We start from the raw sequence: 23,855 nt of genomic DNA on the forward strand, positions 1-23,855 counted from the left end.
TTCAGCCCATTTGTGATCTTTTGTTTTTAAGCAAAAATGAACACAGACTACATTCTGACTTTGGTTGCCCATCACAGACAGCAACGTAGGTCAAAATCTTTATGAATGTACATCCTTAATAGCAGGCATTATGGAAATAATAGATAAATCTAGAACATTCTAAAGAAAATAGGAGAAGCAGAATGCGTTTTTTTGGGAAGTTATGGAAGGACTACAAAGTTACTCTTAGATTTTGAACTACATTTGCTGAACTTTTAAAATTGCCACAAGAGTACACATTTGGAGCAGCTTATTGAGGTAGATTGAAGCATGTAACCTTCAAAACAATGTCACACATGCCAATGAGCCATCTCTTAGAGGGAAGAGCCAAGCCTGTGTCTATGTGCAGACAGAGCCTAGGAGAGAGGACCGCACTAGGCACTGTGAGCTAATGAAATAACAAATCTTGATACTATGGGAGAATGTCTAAGAAAGATGAGGAGGACTGGGGAACCTTGGGGCCTAGAACAGAGCTTTGAAGGAACTTGTTGTTCATAACCTTCAGACAAGGGCTTGATGAAATACCTAGGTCCGTAAGTGCTTGCCTTGCAAACATAAGGGCCTACGTTTGATTCTCTTGACTCACAAGAAAACTGGCTCGTGTGGTGTCCACTTGAGATCCCCGTGTTGGGGAGGTGGAGGCAGGAGGTACTCAGTCGGCCAAATCGTCTGAGTAAACTCAAGGTTAATACTACAGCCTGTCTCTAAAGTTAAAGTTAGATGACACCTGAGGTGGTTGCCACTGAACCTCACACACAACTGTACAAACACACACACACACACACACACACACACACACACACGTACACAGTCTCTTGACTGAAGACAGAAAGTAGCAGAGTGATTGATAAAAGCAAAACTGAAATGAAAGAAACTGATGATCAGAAGTCACAACCTTCTGTAGAAGGACTGCTGCATCATGCAATTTTACCCAGGTCTCCTTGCACTATTTTTCATAATAACCCAGCTCAAATTATATCATGAAACAGGTAATGAGGTCACATCTCTTCATATGCTATATGGTAATTTGTATTGGAAGCATATTCTGATAATAAATAGGGCTTATAAAAACCATTCCATTCTTGATTTTAAGCAAACCACCTATCTGTGGCAGGTTTTTCACACTCTCATAGCAGAGGACATTCGGCTAACTGCCTGTAGACAAGCAATAATGAGGTGGTTATTAGTATCACCACGAACTTGCAGTGAACATCGGTAGTTGTGTTTTTTTTTTTTAACCCACCAAGAATCATTTTAAGATTTGATATGCTCCAGTTCATTTGCTGCTGTTGACATTTTGAGGTTGTGTCCAGTAACCTAGGCAACTGTTCTCATTTCTCTCCTAATTTGTTTCTATTTATAGAGCTTATATGGATTCAATGGCAGCAAAGACATTTTTTTTAAAGCAGAGTAGGTTTATAAGCTACAATATATTCATGCATAAATATTAAATAAGTGATGAGCTCACAAATAAAGGCTGTTGCAATATATAAGGCTTGGGAGCCCTTTTTAAAGTGGCAGAACTTCATGCCGAAAGATGAGCAAACAGTGGCTGAAATTAAAAATGTGCTTCATTTCGTTCACGCACACAAACGATTCTATCAATTAGAGGCGACAGCTTCAGATACCTCCAAACAAACTTTTGGCCTCATTAAGTACTTGTGAATGAGTCTCCTTTTTACCACTCTTTAATCGTAAACAGACAGGGTCTGGCATAATTGTAGGAGACAGTAGACTTAAAGCTCTACTGGCTTCCAAGCTGTGTGGGTGGAGGAAAGAAACACTGGGCACTTCCTGGGCTAAATGAAGAAAATTGTCATTTTTAAATGTTTCCTTGGAAAACTCTCTGAAGTGCCAGGATGAGATTCCCTGTCTCTTTTCCTTAACCAGTATATCACAAAATATAGGAATTCAACTTCTGTGCAACTTTGAGGTGTTTGAGAACACCAACATGAGACTTTCCTGTCTCCATCAGGGGTCTCAACCACTTTTGTAATATATAGTTATGAATCCTCCTTTTTGTAAATGCAACCTTGCAAAAGTGGTTGAAACCTCTAATGGAGACATAATCCATGAGTTGTCAAGCTACCAAAATGCTGCGAAGAAGAAAAATTCCCAGATGACAGGACTTAAAAAAAGCAAGTACTTGACAATACTTGGATAATTTTCTCTGATTTACTCAACGTTAAGGAGTTGACTAAAAGTCTCTGTTTTAGATCCTATACAGCCATAACTATTCTGTGTCATTGGAAATTATATCAAAGCCAAATTCCTTTTAAACTCTTGAAGTGTCTCCTTACTTCTTACTCTTTTCAAATAAACAAAGAAAGGAGCAAAACACTTCAAAAGACTTTTGGTAATGGAATATTTAGAATGTTAAAAATTTTCAGTACCATGAAACAAGTGTCCTGCTGTACATCACTAACTAGGGGATAAATGTTTTAATGGATGCCTGAAGCTATACATGGTATCAAATTTAATATTCATACGTATTTTCTTTATGCACAGATCTTATTATAAAGTTTAATGTATAAATTAAATTGATGGATATCAAGTAACAAAATAGAGTATTTGTAGCAAAGTGTTCAAATTGCCAACATTGCTGCTCTTCCAACTTGGGGGCAGTAGTAAGTAAAATAATGATTACTTAAACACAGTGATGAAACGCTAACACCAATAAAGTAGGCATGAGAATCAAGACGACAACGTGGTTGCTAATGAGATGGTGGTATACACCAAATGGATGGGAAGAAAAAATGGTAATGAAACTCCCTTGTAGGAAGGAGTAATAGTGAGCACATATAATGTAAAATTTATGAGTTGTTTATATCTGAAATGTCCATTTAAAATTTATGAACTATGTTCATCTATGAGGCAATGAAACTCTAAGAAGTAAAATTATGGAAGATTATTTAGTCTTACAATACCAGAATACCAAAAAATAAACATTGATAGAATATACTCTCTGTGCCAAGAATTGAATTAATTTCTCACATATATAATTTATCCTTGAAAACTCACAAAATAGATACTGTTAGAATTTTATAGATGAGAAAACCAGAATCAGAAGTTGATGGAGGAAGGTCATTGGCTAATAAAGGAACTGCCTTGGCCCATTTTATTGGTTAGAAGATAGGTGGGAGGAGTAAACAGAACAGAACGCTGGGAGGAAGAGGAAGTGAGCTCAGACTCAGCAGCTCTCCTCTTGGGAGCAGACGCCTCAGAGAGACGCCATGCCCCGCTCCCAGGAAGATGCACGCAATGAAGCAAGCCGCCAGGTTAGACATGCTGAACATTTCCCGGTAAGACCGGTGCTCACAGATTATTAGAGATGGGTTGATCGGGATGTGAGAATTAGCCTGTAAGGGCTAGAGCTAAAGGGCCAAGCAGTGTCTAAAAGAATACAGTTTGTGTGATGTTATTTCGGGGCATAAGCTAGCCATGTGGGCAGCCGGGGTGCTGGGGACACAGCCCCGCCGCTCATATTACTACAAGAAGTAGACATTTTAAGCCTATTGTTGTAAATAATAAAGCAAAGACTTGAACTTATTCTTTTGTTACTATAAATACCTTATTCTTTTCATTTACATTATCAGCATTTCTAGAAGCTGAATCACTTCTCCATGCATTCTAATCCCTACATTCTCTCAATTCACTTTATCAAACACCTCTAAATACATAGTCGTCCCCTGAGAAGGTTTGAGGAGCATTCTCTCAGTTGCTCTCTTATTAATGCTGAGACAATTTGCTGAGCCTCAGCTGCCCCTGCTGTCCCTGTGGCAGAAGATAAATCAGGGAAGTAGATGAGAAATTAGATTTCTCTTCTTTCTATTATTGAAACAAAACAAAAAGTCAGCACAATAAGAGGTTGTAAGCAACATAACTGCCTCTCTTCTTGTGAGTTCCATGCTGGGAGATTTGAGTTTTACTCCCTACAAAGTCTCCTGGTTTCCTACTCTATTTCCCTAAAACTCATCTATCAAGGGTAAGCAATCTACCACAGGAGACTGAGTGATTGGACTTCACCAGATGGATGCTGAACGTGAATCCCCATGTTCTATATTGAGATAATCACGTTTTCTTGGCTCTCCAATTGCCACTTCGTGAAGAATGCACTATTGGTCATTTAATATTTGTCCCACATTGTCTACAGACTCTGAATCATTATTTTTAGTTGCAGACCTTTACAATACCCAATGGCATTTATAGCTGATGACAGCTATAACAGATGATGCTGAGCCAAAGCTACTAGGAGTGAAACTTAGGAAATAAAATGATAATAAATGTCACTCAATGCATAAGTAGTGCAAATGCAAATTTGTTCTAGTGCATGTCCAATATAACAGAGTATGTAAAATACAAGAAGCAGAAAAATGTTGAGACCTTCATCATACAAGGAACACTAATGTATATATTGTGCCATCATATGTTGGAAGTGTGTGATTTGCTTTTTGCTTTTACTTTTACAGGAGGTTATGGTTAAGAGATAGCCTTGTGTCTCAGAAGAGACATTGGATTTTGGACTTGTAAACAGTGTTGAGATTGTGAAAGATTTTGGGAACTTCTGAAGTTCAACTAGATGCAGTGTGAGTTGTAATACACTTATAAACCTATATAGATCGAGGAGTAGAATGTGATTTGAATGAAAATGGCTCACATGGGCCCATAAATTCGAATGCTTGGTCGTCAGAGAATAGAACTGTTTGGGAAGGGTTAGGAGGGTTAGTAGGTATGATCTCATTGGAGGAAGTGTGTCACTAAGGGTGGGCTTTGATGCTTCAAAATTTCATGCCAGACTCAGTCTCACACTCTCTTCCTCTTGCCTGTCAATCAGGATGTAAAGTTCTCAACGTCAGCTCCAGCATCATGTCTGTCTTCTTCCTACCATCATCATCATAGACTCACCCTCAGAAACTGTAATCAAATCCCCAATTAAATGCTCTCCTTATTAAAATTGTCTCAGTCATGATTTCTTTTCACAGCATTCAAATAACTAAAACAGTTATGTTAGTCTGAGCCTCATTAATTTTAGTAAAGCTGAGATGATATTATCAAAATCTTACAAAGTTAATATGAGATTTAAGAAAACTGAATGCAAAGTTACTGTTTCTTGTACCTGAACACCCACCAAAGCAGAACATGGCAATAGAAGGCAGTTGAGTTGGGGACTAGATTTTGGCAATAGTTCCATTAGCTGAAGGAGAATAGTCAGGAAAGAAATGAGAGTTGTTTGATCCAAAGAAATATTATCAAGCTATTCATTACTGTGAACTTTTAAGTTCAGTCCCAAAGGGTACCCACTGGACTATCCTTAAGAATTTCCAATCAACAAAAAGAAGAGAATGTGTTAGTGATGAGTAAAACTGAAGACTGTCAATACCCAACACAAAGGATTGGAGGTAGATATATGTGATTCACAATGATCTTCTAAAGCATCTTCTAGAATTTCACATTGTAAGTATAGGCAAGGATCAAGGGGAGACAGGGAAGACATCTGAGTCGCTTGGGATATACATAGTGAAAAACTAAAGGAGCAGAGGTATTAGTTAGGTGAACTATAATTTTTCTCCCAGCACATGTGATAGCCAGTGGTCTGTCTTGTTGCTGTTAGTGGTGAGGTTGTCACACAGAATCCCTTAAGAGAACACAGGTTGCTATGGAACTCTGGAGAGGGAAGAAAATTCGCAATCCTAGGAAATTTCTGGACGGTCTTAAGACTATAAACATTTCTAACATTCCTAGGAAAGACCCATAAAAGGTCCAGGAAGAAGATCAACAGGGCCATCTAGCTGGCAACCAGAACAGAATAGACATAAGTAAACATCAAAATAAGATAAGATTTACCTTGTCATATGCAGCTTTAAGGTTTATAAAACCCTCTACCATGTGTCATATTATTTGAAGTTACTAGGGAAACATGAAAATATCTGATCTAATCTTCATTTTATACATGAAGAAATACAAAATTTATTCATGCTAAGGCTCTAAACCAAGGATTCATTGTCTATTTTTGTAATACCTGAATGTAAAAACATCCACATTCATCCAAATGCGAAATATTCCCTTTGTGTTCATTAAAATTCCTTCTCTCGATGGCTTGTTGGCCTTCAGACTTACTTTGATTCTAGTGACACAACTATACTCTACCAGCTACTGGAGCAGAGTTTACCTTCATCAAAACACATTTCTATGGCTACTTTCATGACTCCATCTCTGAACAATGGTAGCGGCCAAATCTGAAGAAACTTACACCTAGATACTATGTGTTCTAGACAGTTCCTGGCAGGAATCAACTTCAAGAGGATTGGCAAGTCAAGTAGTCAGTAGAAACCTGAATCTCAAAATGGAGCCTCCATCCCATACATTACCAACTACTTTATGGCTATACAAAATAATGGTGTCTATTTTCAGAACAATGTACTCAGGTGAAAGAGAAACATGGACCTATCTTACTACAAAATTAAAAAAAAATAACTTTTTAGTTTGTATGTGTATATGTGTGTGTGGGTGTGTGTGTACGCTTTGAGGGAGGTACCTCTATGTTTTGAGGGCTCTAAAAAAGAAGAAAAGTTCCCATTACTGACTCAGTAAGAAATTTTGATTCCTATTATTTCAGAGTATATTTACAAAATCCTGGATCTTGTTCCTTACACTCAACAAACATGCATGAACTTCACTTTCATAGTCAGGATTTTTATATTATCAAAAGCAGTTTGGAATAATTCCTTACCAAAAATTAGAGCCCTCACTGTGATTTCTCAAAACTGAAAATATCCTTTTAGCTTGATATACCCATAGCCTGAGGCCTTCCTCTCTGTGCTTCAGAAAATCAAATCTAGATCCAAGTGTCTGATGTATGAGAGACTTTTGACAGGGACCACTCACAGCGCACAGAGGTTCCTCTATAGGGAACTTACTCGGTCAGTTTTCCCTTCTGTCTGAATGCTGGTGTGGCTCCGGACCTCATGATCTTCTTCAAGGTCAGAAACATCCTCTAGTTCCTCTGGAGTCTGTAAAAAGAAAGCAAAGCACAGAGGCTATAAAATGCTGCTGTCACTTTGAAAAGAGTCTGCAGGACCTCAGAAAGGTGACTATTGAGTCGAGATATCATCTTGAAATCCAACCCCAGCTATGTACATGAGAGAGGCAGTAATTCATATAAAGTTCAATGTTTTCACACCAGTATCATAATAGATAAAGGGGAAACAACTCTATTTAAGAATGCATATACAGATACTTGTCCAGCCACACAGTAGAATATAATTTTTGCATAAAGAGAGGTCAAATAGTTATTCATGTTACACAGTAAATGAAGCTTGATTATATCATGCTATGTGAAGATGCTATTATAAAGAATACATAGACTGTGACATGAAATTATTGAAACATGAAAATCTATTGGAAACCAATTTGACTAGTATTTTGTGGGAGAAAGATGCAAGGACTGTTAAATGAATACATACTTTCTCTTTGGGATGCTGGCAATTCTAAAATAAGAAATTGATGAGCACATGTAGACCATATAATACACTCAAAATGTTGTTTTTGCTTTGAAAATGAAGAACCTTATTACATATAAATGATATTCAAATAAATGTAGAGTAGAAGGACAATTAGAGATCAGACAGAAGATTTTCAGTCAGTGCAAAGCAATTTGCCTAGCCACTATATGGTTACTTTGAACCAAGTTGCTTAGTGTTAATAAGTCAGACAAATTTCATAGGTCAATAAACTATCAGATGCCACCACACCGATCAAGAAACTACATTTTCTAGGAACTCACATGAACAATAACATAACTTAAATTTCTCTGTGTATTATCAATAATTAGCCAATGTGCATCCTCTTTTTTCAGCATCAGTTGAGACATATCTTGCTTGGGGAATCTGTAGATAGAATTGGATAACTGAGATGGTTTGCTTCATGTCCTCAACTTGTCCATGTCATAGCTCATCACACTTTAGCTCTTTATTTGTTTTCAACTTGGCAGCTAAATATTGAATGCCCCACTGTGGTAGGAAAGAATCAGGTGATTGCACTTAGCAAAATAAGAATTTAAAGGTAACTGCTGTCATTACTTCAAATACAGATAAAAATGCATATGAATCATGAATGTATGTTTCATTTTACACAGTCACAACCTTATACTATGATGTCTTTCATACAGAATTCTAGTGACAAATCTAGGAAAAAAATAGTTTTATACCAAAATCATTCAAAATGAAGTAAAACCCAGTCTGTTCTGTAGACATGGCTACTGAAGACAAGCCTCTTTAGACCAATTCTGATTTTCCTTAAACTTTGTTTATTATACCTTATTTGGGACATTTTTTTCTGATTGCCCAGTGTCTTCCTTCCTTTGATACCAATATAAAGATGGCACAGGTGCTTATTAGTTCATATAATGGAGCAAAGTACCAATTTCTTATCCACTATTGGCTCTAGGCAATTTATCGTCTCATGCATCTTTTGTTCTCAAACACTTGCAATGAGCAACCCCCATTGCTTCCCTGCAGCATCCGTTATATGGATTGCATCTGACTGCTAGCAGATATTAATATTCCCCTCTCACTGAGGCCTCCAGTGTGTTTGTCTTTTGTTATCTCTCCAATGATCTTTTGCAGCTATGAGTAACAATGATCATGGAACAACTGATTCTCTCTTTCCAGGTATTAATAGCCTGAGTTCAACACCATGCAACTTCTATTAAAAAAAAACCACACATTTCACTCTTGGCCATTTTGTGTAGTCACACAGGAGTTTTGAGAAAACACATTTTCTATCTCTCTCCTTGATATAGCCACCAAGTCTTTGGATATATGAATATATTTTTTGCTGAGCAATTCCCCTTTTTTATGTTGTTGTTTTTACTTGAAGACTGATGCCTCTATTGCGATCTGTTAGTGTGTTTTGTTTATTACCTGGGTTGCATCATCATACTGCTACATAGATTCATCATTCATTCCAATATTTAATCAAACCCCAAATAAGGCAAACCAACTAAAACTGTAACTGCTTTCAGAAATCTCAAGGACCATTTTTGTTGCTGGAAAAGATAAGCCTACCAATTACACCCACATACTTCCGTACTTTCTTTTTATGTAACATGGAACTAATATTTTTCTTGCAAAGCCACCAAAATTGACCTGTTTTCTTCATGAGCAAAATCAGTGGGAGAGTGTTCAAAAAACTTGCTGACACAATTCCACATTCTGGAATGCAAGAGGTTAGAAGGCAGCGCAAAAAAAAAAAAGTTAAGAATATAATGTAACAATTTAAATTAAATGGAAGCTAAGAAAGAAGAGTTTCTTAATCATTTTCAGGGATGCAACTATTAACTTTTTCAGCTCTGAAAGGAAAGAATAGAAAGAATAAAATAGGATACAATATATAATCATCTCACAAAATAGAGTTCAACTATTGACTTCAGAAAGCTAAAAAATTAGAGGCTGGTGGTATGCTCAGTGGTAGAACACAGGCTTAGGGAGTATTCTAGTTTCATTTCTGATAAAATACCTCAACCAAAAGCAACAGAGAGGAGAAAAAAGCACTTGTTTGGCTTAAACATCCCAAGTTACAATCCTTCATTTTGGGCAAATAAAGGTAGGAACCCAAGTAAAAAACATCACATCCTTTGACCAAGGCAGACACATAATAAATGCATCCTGACCTGCTCGCTTTCAGCAACCTTTGTACTCCTTTCTGCAGTCCGGGACCTCCTTCCTAGGGAATGGGTGCTGTCTTCCTACATCCATGGACAAAATTTTCCTCCATATACATCCCATGAGCCAAGCTGATATAAATAATTCCCCATCAAGACTCTCTTTTAAAATGATTTTAGTTTGTGTTGGCTTGACATTTAAAACTAACTACCAACGTGGGAAAGTACATGTGTCTCCAGTCAATTATCACTCTTGTGATGGTAGACTGAACTATCGTAATGGTAATTCTGCAGAGCTCAAAAACCCAATAACTTTGAATAATGCAAACCTGAATTTGAATTCTGGCCACCCCGTGAGGGACACTGTACATCCTGTGAAACTTTTAAACTTTTCCTTTCCTCAGATCAGATTCTAGGTACTATTACCTATGTCAAAAGGTATTATGCAGCTCAATTGTACTACGGGTTCTGCCAGGAATAAATCAGCAGACAAAGGTGTGGTATAATATGATTGTTTCTCTGTTATTTCCTTCTTCCTGTACTATCTAATTCCTATGTATTTTTCACAAAATTTTACACAAACTTTGATGCTTCCAATTTGATCCAAATTTATTTTCAGACTGTGACCTTAGAGAGCCCACTAAATGCCTCTTACTTCAGAATCCCCAAATAGCATGTTCAGTGGATAGGGTGGTTACTGAACATTTGTAGTTATATTTGTATAATTACACCTACATATTATGAGTGTGTTAAACAGAATTTAATATAATTCTGTATATAATGTTTTCCTTATGAAGCAAGTGACAGGGATTTTTAATTAAAGTTTAGTTTTTTTAAAATTAATATGACCTTCTTACATGACTTTGGAAAGGGTTCACCCTAGAATGCCCTCTAAGGGATAGTGGGGATGAGTTGCCTTTTTAAAGTGGACTGTGTCTGAATCTGAACAAAACAAGGACAGTTCAACTTGTCCCAGGAATTTTTAAAGGTTCTAGGTATTAATTAGTTGTTTCTTATATCAGAACCCAATTCATCCCATGCTTTCCTCTCAGAATTTGCTTATTAAAAGGCCTTCCTCAGGCAGCCCCAAAGTGACTTGAAGTAAGCTAACTACCTAATAATAATAGAGACTCAATAAACACATACTAAAATATGATTCAGTAAACAGGAAAGTCTGACTTGCCAATATCATCTATGATTATAAGCAGTCTTTATTTTTCTTAGATATTACTTCAGTTATGTAAAAGGGAACAAATACTCAGGTATGACACTTGAAGACATGCCTCCTGGGAATTTTGTTTTAGGTAATAAGGAAGCATAGAGTAGGCACTAAAACTTCAGGGGCAGAATAAACTATAGATACATACATGGGTAGATGATTTATGGACAGACCGACAGACAGACAAATTTCTTCCTCAGGAAGGAATTTTATTATCTTTCAGCATTGTCTCCTTTACTCTTTTTGCATTGGCAGTGAGGTGAATAAATGGTAGTATAACCAGAAACTCATCTTTTCAGGCCTTACGACCGTCTAAAGCTGAAGTTTTAAAAAGAAAATTGATGTTCACCAAAGAGCTACGAAACAAGAATAGATAAATGAAAACTTCAGGGAAGAGAAAGGGGAGGGAGAAAAGGAAAAACTCTATACCTCTGACCCCAGTTTTACTATCCAGTGACCTTTATAAGTCACTTTATAAACCAGTGACCTTCTTGACACAGTTCCCTAGTTCTATTCCCCAACTTCTCTTTTGTTAGAACATTCTCGCCATTATAAGGGATAATGATAATTATTCAAATTTGTACAAGTATTTTTGAGGATCATGGTAATTATGCAAACACTTAGGGCAAATCAGAGCCTCAATCTCTTGATCAGGAAGCTAGCCATTCCTCTGCTCAGAAGACATCAGCAAAACACAACTGTGGAATGCACAGATCAATTCAGCAGGAGGTCATATATGAAAGTGGCATCATTTGTATGACTGTCCCTACTCAGCCACCAGATGAGCTTGTAATGGAACTCAGATACGAAGAGGAGCATTCCTAATTCATGAAAACTGTCACCAGATGAGACTAGCTGGAAGCTTAAATAAAGACATAACAGACAAATGAAACCATGAGAGATAATAAGGTTTGGGTGAAAGCATATTTTTGGAAAGTTCAAATAGCAATGTCTAGATTCAAACCAAGCTCTTTGACATTCTTCTCTACAGAATAGGAGAACGGGACAGTCATATTTAATTGAGCTCTTTATGTATAATTCATCAGCAAAGTGGTGCCTGGTAATCCCATATTCCTTTTCTCTTTCAATCTTAACAATTAACATACTATTAATTCTTATTATTTTGCTACTATTAATTCTTATTATTTTGCTATCACAGTAGAAAAGATCAACCCTTATATTTAATAGGTCACAGTTCAGTTTCACATGACTAATAAAGGCAACTTCAAAACTGGGCCCAAAAGTTATTTCATGGATCATGTGACATTGTAGTCCCAATTGCATTGCAAGTTTGAAAAACATAAGAAGTGACATATGGATTACAGAAGCTTCAAGGAAGCTAAGAACAAGCTTCAGTAAGGAAAGTGTTTGCCAAGCAAACACGAAGACTTAAGCTGTATCCTTATTACCTGGGCTAAAGAAGGTAAGCATACCTCTGCCATCTCTAGGTGGGGAGGGAGAGACTAGGGACTTCTAGACTTCCTGTCCAGACAGCCTAGTGTAATGGGTGAACTCCAAATTCAACAAGAAACTGTCTCACAAAATAAAGTGGAGAATTATTATGCAAGACATCTTATGGGGACCTCTGGCCTCCACAGACACTTGTACATACATATACGCCTACACATCTCTTCATCTGCGCGCGCGCGCACACACACACACACACACACACACAGAGAGAGAGAGAGAGAGAGAGACAGAGACAGAGAGAGACAGAGAGACAGAGAGAAAGCTTCAAAAGCATCAATATGCGACTTACAAAACAAGAGTAGGCAAGCAATTTGGAAACTTCGAGAAACACAAGAGATGGGAATTGAAACTCTCCCTTCACCTACCAGGTATCATTTAATTTTAAGTAAGCACATCTGTATATATATACAGGCAGGCAAAAGGCTTAAAAAATAACACATCAAGTATAACGTAGTAATTCTCATCTAAGAGCTTTGGAATATTACGTGAGGCTTTTGTCCTTTGAAATTGGTTTGTTTCTAAATGTTTACAATGTTCATTTATTGCTTTTACTGGCAGGGGAAAAAGGCCATAAATGTTATAAGGACATCTGCTTAAGGTTCGACAGGTCATTTCAAGGACATGCAGAAATTTTAAAAAGGGCAAGAACTGAGGAACACCACAAGCACCTTGCAATGTGTCTGTTAATGCTCCATAGTTGAAGCATTGTAAACACAGACAGGGCATCCGGAGTGTAGGGAAAATCTGCAGCATTGTGTGTTCATGATCACAGCAGACACTACAGGGGACTGCAATGGCAGAGGCAAAGAAAGTCCCTCCCCACTGACATGTAACCTCCTCCCCCGCATTGCCATGTCTGCTTAGTTCTGAGGATTTACTCTATCAGTTACTTGATCATTTCATGTATCATGGTTTCAGCCTTAAGAAAGGTGGATTCATGAAAATATCCTCTAGATGCTATTCTGAGGGAATGGAGAGTTGTGTCTTAGTTTCCCACTGTGGATATAAATTCTTTAGCTTTCAGGAGACCTTTTACTTTCAGAATTCATTAGGATGCTAGGCACAATATCAATAGCACTAACCAAACTCATCTAGATTTGAAAAAAAAATCCCAGGCTCAATAAGAAAGCTCAAAATGTCATCTGTGTTCCTGCCATGCCATACTTTCAAGTTGGGTGTCCAACTGTGCCACTCCACTTTCTCTGAGTTAAAAGATGAAGACATATAAAAGACGTGACACATTACTAGAGAGGTGTTATTCAGTACAACAGTAATTCAGATCAATAGTAGACTTTGGATATATTATTCAGTGTTCATGGATTGGAATTTGCTTTATGGGATATAAGAATTCCCTACACTGCTAGAAGCAAGTAGAGTAAGCTGGAAGCTCGGGCATAAAATACAACACTGGACTAAAACAAAGCAAATGTTTGGACAACCCCTAAGGAAGAATTACACGGTTGTATAAAGGATTTTTTTTTAAAGTAACCAAACTAAAAAGTCTCTTTGTACAACTAAGAGAATTCATCATCCTGTAAGTTGTGGTCAAATGTAGCCATTGCGAGAGGCTGTGAAATTGACTCTTGGCAAATGGTTCATGCTATTTCTGGAAAGATTTGTCCAAAGCAATGGAATTACTACAGGTAGGAAGACAAACACTGTGTGGGAAATGATCCTAAAATACATGTGCACGGGCTTATTCATCTATCAAAAATACAGAGAAAACAGGCAGCCCGTGTGCTTTTTCATATCCAGACACACAGAGAAGACAGCCATCCATGTGCTTCTTCATACACCAGACACACAGAGAAGACAGCCATCCATGTGCTTCTTCATACATCAGACACACAGAGAAGACAGCCATCCATGTGCTTCTTCATGTCTCAGCCACACAGAGAAGACAGCCATCCATGTGCTTCTTCATACATCAGACACACAGAGAAGACAGTCATCCCATTGCTCCAGACTGGCTCAAAATAAAGCATATCTGATTGATATAAAATCTTACACACAAATATTCATACTTGCTTGATTTGTACTCTCCGAGAATCAAGTTTGACTCAGATCAGAATCAACAGAGAAATAATTTAATAAATAAACTTAAAAATAAATTATTTAATAAATTACTTATCTATTTACTAGAATAGCATTCTACAAAATAGAATAGGTTAATTATTAAAATTCAAAAAGTTACTTTCATTAAAATCAAATTGTCACAACCATGTAGAGTCCAACTAATGTAAGTAGCTTCTCACTGTGCCTATGAAACTATGTCTACAAACCAATTTCTATGAAAAAACTAGCTGGCATAGACTAAGTACATGTTTATATAAATGCTAATTATACCTTAACAGGCCAAGATTTTAAGAGTTGTGGTCATAAAATAAGAATGTTTAATGAATAAATACTTGGAAGAATACAAGTTCATTTTAAATAATTGATGATTAAACACTGTTAATTAAGGAATTCATAGATTTGTAGTGAATGAACACTTAATTTACTATTAATTAAAAATGAAATCAGTTGATAGGAAATTTTGTGAGGTGTCTTTTTAAAGGGGCTTAAGTACTAATAGCAAGGGAAAGTTCTTCAGAGAGACATAAATGTAAAATAACTTCAGACAAGAAAAGTGACAGAGAAAGTCAATGTGGTTGCTGTGTCTAGTAGTATAGCAAAGCAGACAAAAATTCTCATTAAAAATGCATTTTTAATCTGTTAGTTTATAACATTTGGGGCTATCTCGGGTATGAATTGAAAACTCTTCACTCAACCGAGTGTCTGAAGCAACAATGGAAAAATCTTCTCCAGCAATTGTCAATACAGTACCTCCATTGAAGGTGTAAGGCAAGAACCGCAGGTGCGCAGGGCCGGCGGAGCCCTGAGCCCTCATTGCCTGCTCTCTGTCGAAGCCCCGGTAAGCTCCGACTCCTGCTGTCTCACGGCAAGTCATTGGCTGCAGTGGTTTTCATGGAGATTGTCTTACTCTGACGAAGATTATTGAAGCAAGATTAAAGATGTACAAGCACTCCAATAACAAGGCCATGACCACCGGGGCAATTGCTGCAATGCTTTCTACCATCCTCTACTCACGGCGCTTCTTCCCGTACTACGTCTACAACATCATCGGTGGACTTGATGAAGAAGGAAAAGGAACTGTGTATAGCTTTGACCCAGTGGGCTCCTACCAGAGAGACTCCTTCAAGGCTGGGGGCTCAGCAAGTGCCATGCTGCAGCCTCTGCTTGACAACCAAGTTGGTTTCAAAATATGCAGAATGTGGACCACGTGCCCCTGTCTCTGGACAAAGCTATGCGGCTTTATTTCTGCAGCTGAGAGGGACGTGTACACTGGCGATGCCCTCAGGATCTGCATTGTGACAAAGGAGGGCATCAGGGAGGAGACTGTTCCCCTGCGGAAAGACTGATTGTGAGCTGTGTATTGGAGCTGTGGCACAAGCTTGTCATTATTAAAAAGAAGCATGAAAAGTACTCATTTTCTTACAGTGTCTTCTCTAGGTGTGACAAATTGGGAAGAATTTCTTTCTTTGTGGCTGAAGTGATGACTCATCAGTTCAGAAAGTGTGGCTCTCGCAGAAGACCTAAGTTTGATTCCCAGCACCCACCCGTAACTCCAGTTCCAAAGGATACGATGCCCTCCTCTCTCCTCAGTAGGCACATACACATAATTATATATAATGAAAAATAAAATCTTTAGTAAAAGAAATATATATATTTTTATATATTTAAAATTAGTACAAGACCTAAGCTATATTCTCCTGAGTTTAACTTCTAGAGCCATCTATCTTTTGTTCCAATTTTCACTGTTTGTATACATCTTTGATCTATTCAATGTAATTTATTATTCCATTCAGGTTTCCGCAGCATTGTTCTGTCTAGCCTTTTTCCTGAAGAGTTAATGCAACTACGAAGAAACAAGGAACTACAACTAGTGTCCTGAAAAGTTGTCTACTTTTAAAATTAACTTATAAGAGAGGCACTTTACTTTGGAAGTATATCATTGTTAACAATATGGCAAGATGAAAAATGATGCCACATCTTAGATAAGAGAATTTTCTGCAGTTAATTATCAACAGTTGCTGTGTGCAATTATTCTACTTAAATCTCGAGGTGTCAAATATTGCTTTCATTAAAATATAAGACAATAAAGCATGAGTTGTTACAGATCATATTCAAAAATATTTAGAGAATAGCCACCATGAATTACAGCCTGTCTAGTGTTGTAATCTTGTCATAAATTATATAACGATATGAAACTATTCATTATTCAAGTTCTGTTTTGTATAAATTTGATAAATTATTGAAATATTTTGCATGTGCCTTCCTGGGAAGATACTGTATGGAAATATATGGATATAATGGAAATTTTTAGTTTAATTACAAATACGTCAGTTTAACCTTTGTTCTCTGCATGGTCTATAACCTGCCCCTAAGATGATATTCTTATATGTAGGTACATAAATTTCTTTAGCTTATTTTAAAGCAAACAAGTGCCAAGAAAGTACCAAGTACCAAGACTTTCCAGAATACTGAAGACTACGTATGAGTGGATATATTTTTATAGTGATACACCAACCCTCTGTCCCTACTTTAAAATCAGGCTGTGTAAATAAATAAAACTTTTCCTTTTACCATTAACTTTTGATCCATTATATAACTAAACTAAAACAAAAATAATAAACTACTAAAAAATAGTGAAGCTTTGTTCAGTTACATAAGGAATTGAATAATAAGAAGTTAGTTCAGCATTCCTGAGAAAGATGGTATTGAATGTTGGTTTGCACCCTTGCTTTCCTTCATTTGACCATTGATACAATTATCTACCCATTTTGTCATAGAATAAAATATTCTTCAAACCCTGGAGACTGCTGAGCTACAAGAAATTTCCTTACATTAGGTAACATTTATTCCGTGACCCTGGGAATTGTACAGATAAAAGATCCTTATGTATATTTTATCTCTTTCTAATTAAGGTATTTGTTGAGCCAGCTCCAGAGAAGAACATGGATTTGATCATGAGTGTACATATTGTATGGCCCATCTTCATTCACAATGCACTCATTTTTATAGTAGCCCAGGGCACGTAGCAAATTCTCAGTAAAAGTTGTCTATTTTTCATTTCCCATCCCTAAAATAACAGCTGTAGGAACAAACTAAAACTTTTTACACCGGAGTGAAAAATCACCAAAATTTAATCCCATTACATGATGGATTGATTATGAAACTCTTGAGAAACTTTGCTAAATGCCTTTAATTTTGATGTGCCTAACTTGTAAAGATTTTGGGGGAGAAAATGTATAAAGGTTTTGGGGTTGCTAATGGACAGTACTGACAGCAAGCAATATTTATTAGTATAGTGCTAAAAGATAAGTATGTAATAAACAAGTTTTATTTGCTTATTTGATTTAAATTACTAAAGGTTTTAGCTACAGTAAAAAAGATTCTTAGCTAGTCTGTCATTCTCATGTTAACAGATGCAAATATTATATATTATGCCTAATTAATGCTGTTGTCAGAATTTTAAAGAATTAATTAAAAAAAGAATTTAAAAATTGCCCCACCTGATTGAATACTGGTAAAGTGCCATCACTCATGTTATTTTAGGTCCCTTATTCTGCAAAATGTAATTCCTTGCATCTCAAAGTACTATGACATAAGACATATAAATAGAAAGAAATATGAGGATTGTTAAAGTGTATTTCAAACATGAAGCAGAAGATGGGTAGCTGCTAGCACCATAGGGGAATATCACATGTAGGTTTTCACTCAGAATTTGTTAAGTTTGAGAACTCAGAACAACAGAAGAACCAGACCTTGATAGAGCCAGGCAGACCTGATAGAGTAAGTATGAGTAAGTTTTAGAATCTAAAGTAATCTTTGTTGAAAATGAAAAACTAAAAGTGCATAAGAGCTGTGGCAAGAAGAGTGGACCAGCACATGACAGGGATTTACAGTGTCTTGAGATGTGCCTTAAAATGGAAAAGGAGAGGACTAGCCTGTGACAGGGACCTACAAATACCTTGGGATGTGGCTTAAAATGGAAGGGATTGCTGACTTCTTACTGCCATCTAATTCGAAGGCAAATATAAAGAGAAGCTAAGGAGAATCCCTAGGTGGGGTGCGGGCAGCAACTTTCACACATTCTCTGTGTGTCTATCATGGTAGTTGTTGTACATGCACAACACATAATGTGTGTAGGGTTTATCTAAAGCCAGGAATCCAGAAGCCTCACCCAGAAAGGCCTCATTTTATCAGCTTAGAGGTCCCTGAGTAACTCCTGGGGAAGATTCAGTAACACACCGAAGCTCAGAAGTAGAAGTTGACAGTTAAAATTACATCAGGGTTCTTAATTAAACAAAAATCCATATTAGCCTTTGGCCTAATTTTGGTAATTCATTGTTAAACAGTAGAAATTAAAAATCACTAAATTTTATTGCTAATAAATCTCTGTAACTAATTTAAAACCCTTCTAGTCATGGCTAGAAATAGCTGTCACTAGCTCTTTGAGCTATACCACAATTATACCCTTTTAAGTTTGTACAACATCCTGGTTTTCTTCATGTACAATACATGCACACTCCATTTCATATGCCAGATTCATTAATATGACCATGGGGGCTGGAATTGCAGAAAAAACTAGAAAGCACTTAGAATGTTGGCATCCTTAGGAAAAGTTGAGTTTTGCCAACTATTTTCTTTAAGAAAACCATTGGACTAGGCATGGTGCAGTTCACCTTCAATCCCAGCACCTGGGAGGCAGTAAGGTGGATATCTGTAAGTTAAAGGTCAGCTTGATTTACATGGGAAGTCCCAGGCTGTAAAATTCTTTCTGTTAAAATATATTCTCATAGTCATTCCCTATATCCTTGCAAATCAGACTCTATCATGGTTTCCATACCATTCTTTAATAAAGTAACAAAGGTACTTAGGAAAAAACTGTCTGATTCTATGATAGAACAGAAAATAGATAAGAAACTGAGATATCTTGGCACAGCCAAAATGTAATGGAACACTAAGATAAAGTCAAAGAAATAAAAATAAAACCAAACACAACTTTTTAAAATTGGCCAAAGAGTTCTCTGGATTTTTAAATAATTATTAGTCTTCCTTAAGGACAGGAACATACTTTCCCACTCCATAGTTTCTTTAATCAGAATCTCTCATTTTCTCTCACTCGTGTGTGTGTGTGTGTGTGTGTATGCGTGTGTGTGTGTGTGTGCATGAGAAAGAAAGAAAGAGACAATACCTGAAAAAAAAATCAACCTATAAGAGGAGAGAATGAACTTTTTCATGTTTTTCATTTTAGGCCATGGGCATTATATTCTTCCACTTTGAGATAAAACATTACCGATGTGGAATTCCCCTCTGTATGCTATGAATACCATTTGTTAATAAAGAAACTGTCTTAGGCCTGAGCAGGGAATAGAGGTAGGTGGGGAAAACTAAACAGAATACTGGGAGAAAGGAGGCAGAGTAAGATAGGAGCCATATAGCCCTGCCTGAGCCAGATGGAACTTTATCTGGAAAACCACAACCATGTCGAGATACACAGAACAATAGAAATGGGTTAAATTAAGATATGCGTTAGCCAAAAGGAAGTTAGAGCCAATGGGCCAAGCAGTATTTTAAATAATATAGTTTCTGTGTGATTATTTCTTGGCTGAGCAGCCAGGAACCAACAAGTAGCCTCCAATATAACACATTATGGTAAGAAACATGTGCTAGACAAGATGCTCTTGGTGTGGTAATCAAGATGCAGAGAGAAAGACTAGAAAAGACCACTCCCTACTTTCCCCTTGAAGTGCTACCATATCCAAACAATTATGTACCATGGCTTCATGTTGAGCTTTGCTGAATATTCCATGTCAAGCCATTGCAAAAGGCAACACGTGCAAAGTCATAAATAGAACTCCACCAAACTAAACATTCTTCAGAGAAGAAAATTATTTGATTGGATAAAATCATCATAAATTAATTAAAGTGGTTGATGTGGGATTCCCCTCTGTATGCTCTGAATATATTTTATTACCATTGGTTAATAAAGAAGCATCTTTGGCCTACAGCAGGGCAGAATATAGCCAGGTTAGGAGAGATATAGAGAGTAAGCAGAGTTCAAGGAGACGCCATGTAGCTGCCTAAGGAGACAAAAGCTAGAACCTTACCAGTAGGGCACAACCTCATTGCAATTCACAGATTAATAGAAATGGATTAATTTAAGATATAAGAGCTAGGTAGGAATACAACCAAGTTGTTGGTCTAACAGGGTTGTAATTAATATAGTTTGTGTGTGATTATTTGGGTCTGGGAAACTGAGAAATGAACAAGCAGTCTCAGTCTATAAAATGACTCCCACCAACTGGGGCATGGATACACATAAGATGTAAAAAACAAAAAAAAAAAAAAACTTAAGAAAAAAAGAGGGTTTCTAGACCCACAAAAATGGGAAATAAGGGCACCTTCTTGGTAGTCACATTTTTTTTTTTTTCAGATAGGCTCTGTTTGCTGGTGGTGAGCAAAGGCATGACTTCATTAAGAGAAGGCTTCCTTACCTACATTGGCAACAAAAACTGAGTGGCTACTTTAAAAGAAGTCTTCCTGACTCAATATTAGCAGCAAAAACTGAGCAGCTTCTTTAAGTGATGGCTTCCTAGTTCATGCAGCATGAATGACTATGGCTCTTTTGGGAGGTCCTGAACTTAAATGGGATTTGTAAGCAGAGTGCTACTAGTTGGTTAATGGCCGCACAGTCCTGCTATGTCCCTGGAGCCAGGGCAGTAAGCATAGCTTGCAGAGGTCGTGAGCATACTCTGCCATGTTCGATGGGGCAGAGTCAACAGGCATGACCATAGAATTGGTCCTAGCCATGCCCACTTACCATTTAGAAAAAATAATAAATAAAAGGTACTCCTGGCAAGATAATAATACAGGTATGCAATAAGGAAAGATTCAGACATAAAAGACCTCTAAACAAAACACAGTATATAAAATTTGTACACAGGCTTGGAAGAGAGAGGAAAAGGAATATAGACAATTATAAAAACAAATAATCTTAAAAAATAAAACAAAGTCTTTAAAGAGATAGTAAAAGTAATATAAAAGAGTACAAACTGCCATAAATTAAGGGGTAAAGAAAAAAATATAAAGATAGAAAATATACAGAGTCTAGATTATGTATATTATTATGTTTTCTTTAAATTTTTTAACTTCAAAGAAACACTTGATTTGTGAGAGCTGCTAAGCTAAACTAACACACACACACACACACACACGTATAAATATATAGCTATATATATATATATATAGTTATAGGTATCTTGATTTAAAAATTTGAGTCCAAGATATGTTACTTTGGAAAAGAGAGTCTGCTTTTGTTTCCACAGAAGATGAGAACCTATAGATTCCTTTTAGGCTAATGTAGTTTGGTGGAACTAGATCCCAAGAAAGGGGTCTGTGAACCCTAAAAGTACTTTGTCTAAATTTCCAAATTGATACTTTATAAATGTTTGTTTTCATTTAAAGGGAGATATGATATAGAGATGAACACAATGAATCGCTATAAATCTTGGTCTATTGATATAAATTTAACATCGATTTTGCTATATATTTCTGCTCTTGATTAAGGTATTGTGTTTGTGCAGCTCATTTAAAAATATAATATATAATTAAGAAATACAGATTAATAGATAGTCATGTATAATAATCAAACTTTAGTCATGTCAGGTTTTCTAAATATGCAGAGATATATAGAGATATAGTTCAGTTAGATAAATATTCTTCAATACTTCAAACATTACACAATATGGCATTTAAAATGTTTTAAGAATTTAGACTTTTTTCAACAATGAGACATGTCTGCTTCTGACAGCACCAATTACTTCAGAGAGATTAATGCACATTGAAGAAACTCATTATGGAATTTGCCTTCAATGTGACAAGGCTAGCTATTTGGGCAAGAAACTGCTCTTGCCTGGACTGTGTGATGGTATGCTGTATGAATTGGACATGCAGGACCCACAGAAAAGTGACTGCTGAACTTTCCCAAAGACATGATGGTTCTTCAGGGTTCCTGCTTCTCAGAAGAAAGTGTCAGACATTATGCAAGAAAGTGACTGATAAACTACCAATATAGCTGATACAGTCTTTCGAATTTCCTAATTCATAGAAAAGCCTGCCAGATACTATGGGCCTATCGGCTGAAAATGGAAGCCCCAATGTGACAGAAAAATTTGAGTAAGATGTCTCTCTCAATTCTATAATTTTGGAAGTTGCTTATAATGCACTTCCTGTTTAATAAGGTAATACTATATCCTATTGGTGTCTTTGAAGAGTTGAAGACAGGTAATTATAGTTATAGTTTTCCTTAGTTATGATAAAAGATAAATTATATATGAAAATTTCCAGATACAAATAGCCTAAGCATTATAAGTTTACTTCCTGTTTGATACCTATTTTATTGTATTTAATTTTATTATATTAAAGTTAAAATCCTTTTGATTTAGACAGAAAAGGGGAAATGATATGGGCTTCCCCTCTGTAAGCTGTGAATATGTTTTATTACCATTGCTTTAAAAAGAAGCTTTTTTGACCTATGGCAGAGCAGAATAAAGCCAGGCTGGAAGAGATATAGTGAGAAGTAGGTTACAAGTGGTTCAAAAGTTGAGGGGCTTGATGAATGGATGGGTACGCCAAAAAAAAAAAAAAAACATACATGAGGTTTTTTTCTAACCTTTGGTCTACATAAATGTCAGTAAACTTTAAATTAAAATAGTACCAAACAGGGTGATATGTGCCTGCAACATAAGCACAGGGAGGTTGAAATGGTAGCCATGAAAGTTGGATGCTAGTCTGTTATACATAATGAAACTTGGCCTCACATAAACAAATACTTATGCAAATGAATGAATTTAGAATACTCAATAGCAAAGTTTATATTAAATTAAAAAAAAACCTATATGAACCTGGAGGCTTATTGACAGTTAAGGAAAACAGGAAGTGTTTATTTAAAGAAACCCTGGATGATAGTCCTCTTACTGTAGAACCTGAGAAATACTATGGAAGCAAAACAACTACAAAAGAACCTTGAACTTTATTGAGAAGAGCAAATAGTGACACCATCCTCAAAGTATTTTTATATAATTGTTGAGAGAGAAAAGAATTAGCTATATGATGTCTGGGTAAATTAAAGTTCTTAATGTCAAAAAATAATGCAAAATAAAAATGAAAACCAGTATGAATAGATCCTCTTGTGTTATATTTGAGGTAGAGGTATTGTTTTGTATATGCAAGGTTTTTTAGTTACAGAAATAAAGAGAATGATATCCCCATAGCAACAAGAAAACAAATACCACCCAAGATCCAAGTTCTAGTGGCTAAGTAAAGTTTGCCATTGCAAATATCTAAATGTTAAGATGGCTAATTTTCTGGTCAATATAAAGTATAAAGTGATCCTTG

At 36.4% G+C, this 23,855-nt stretch overlaps 1 protein-coding gene and 1 pseudogene across 1 annotated transcript in view; one reads left to right on the forward strand and one right to left on the reverse strand.

Moving 5' to 3' along the window:
* Positions 1-23,855, reverse strand: part of Ctnna3 (catenin alpha 3) — a 1,347,523-nt gene that overhangs the window by 131,604 nt on the left and 1,192,064 nt on the right. The window contains exon 14 of the mRNA XM_041655198.1: positions 6,957-7,049. Coding sequence (XP_041511132.1) covers positions 6,957-7,049 — 93 coding nt within the window. The remainder of the gene's footprint in view (positions 1-6,956; positions 7,050-23,855) is intronic.
* Positions 11,481-16,104, forward strand: LOC121450622 (annotated as a pseudogene).

Source organism: Microtus oregoni, unplaced genomic scaffold, assembly GCF_018167655.1.
Source record: "Microtus oregoni isolate MIOR12 unplaced genomic scaffold, Mior012 000007F_ref0000211, whole genome shotgun sequence".
NCBI classification, from domain to species: Eukaryota; Metazoa; Chordata; class Mammalia; order Rodentia; family Cricetidae; genus Microtus; species Microtus oregoni.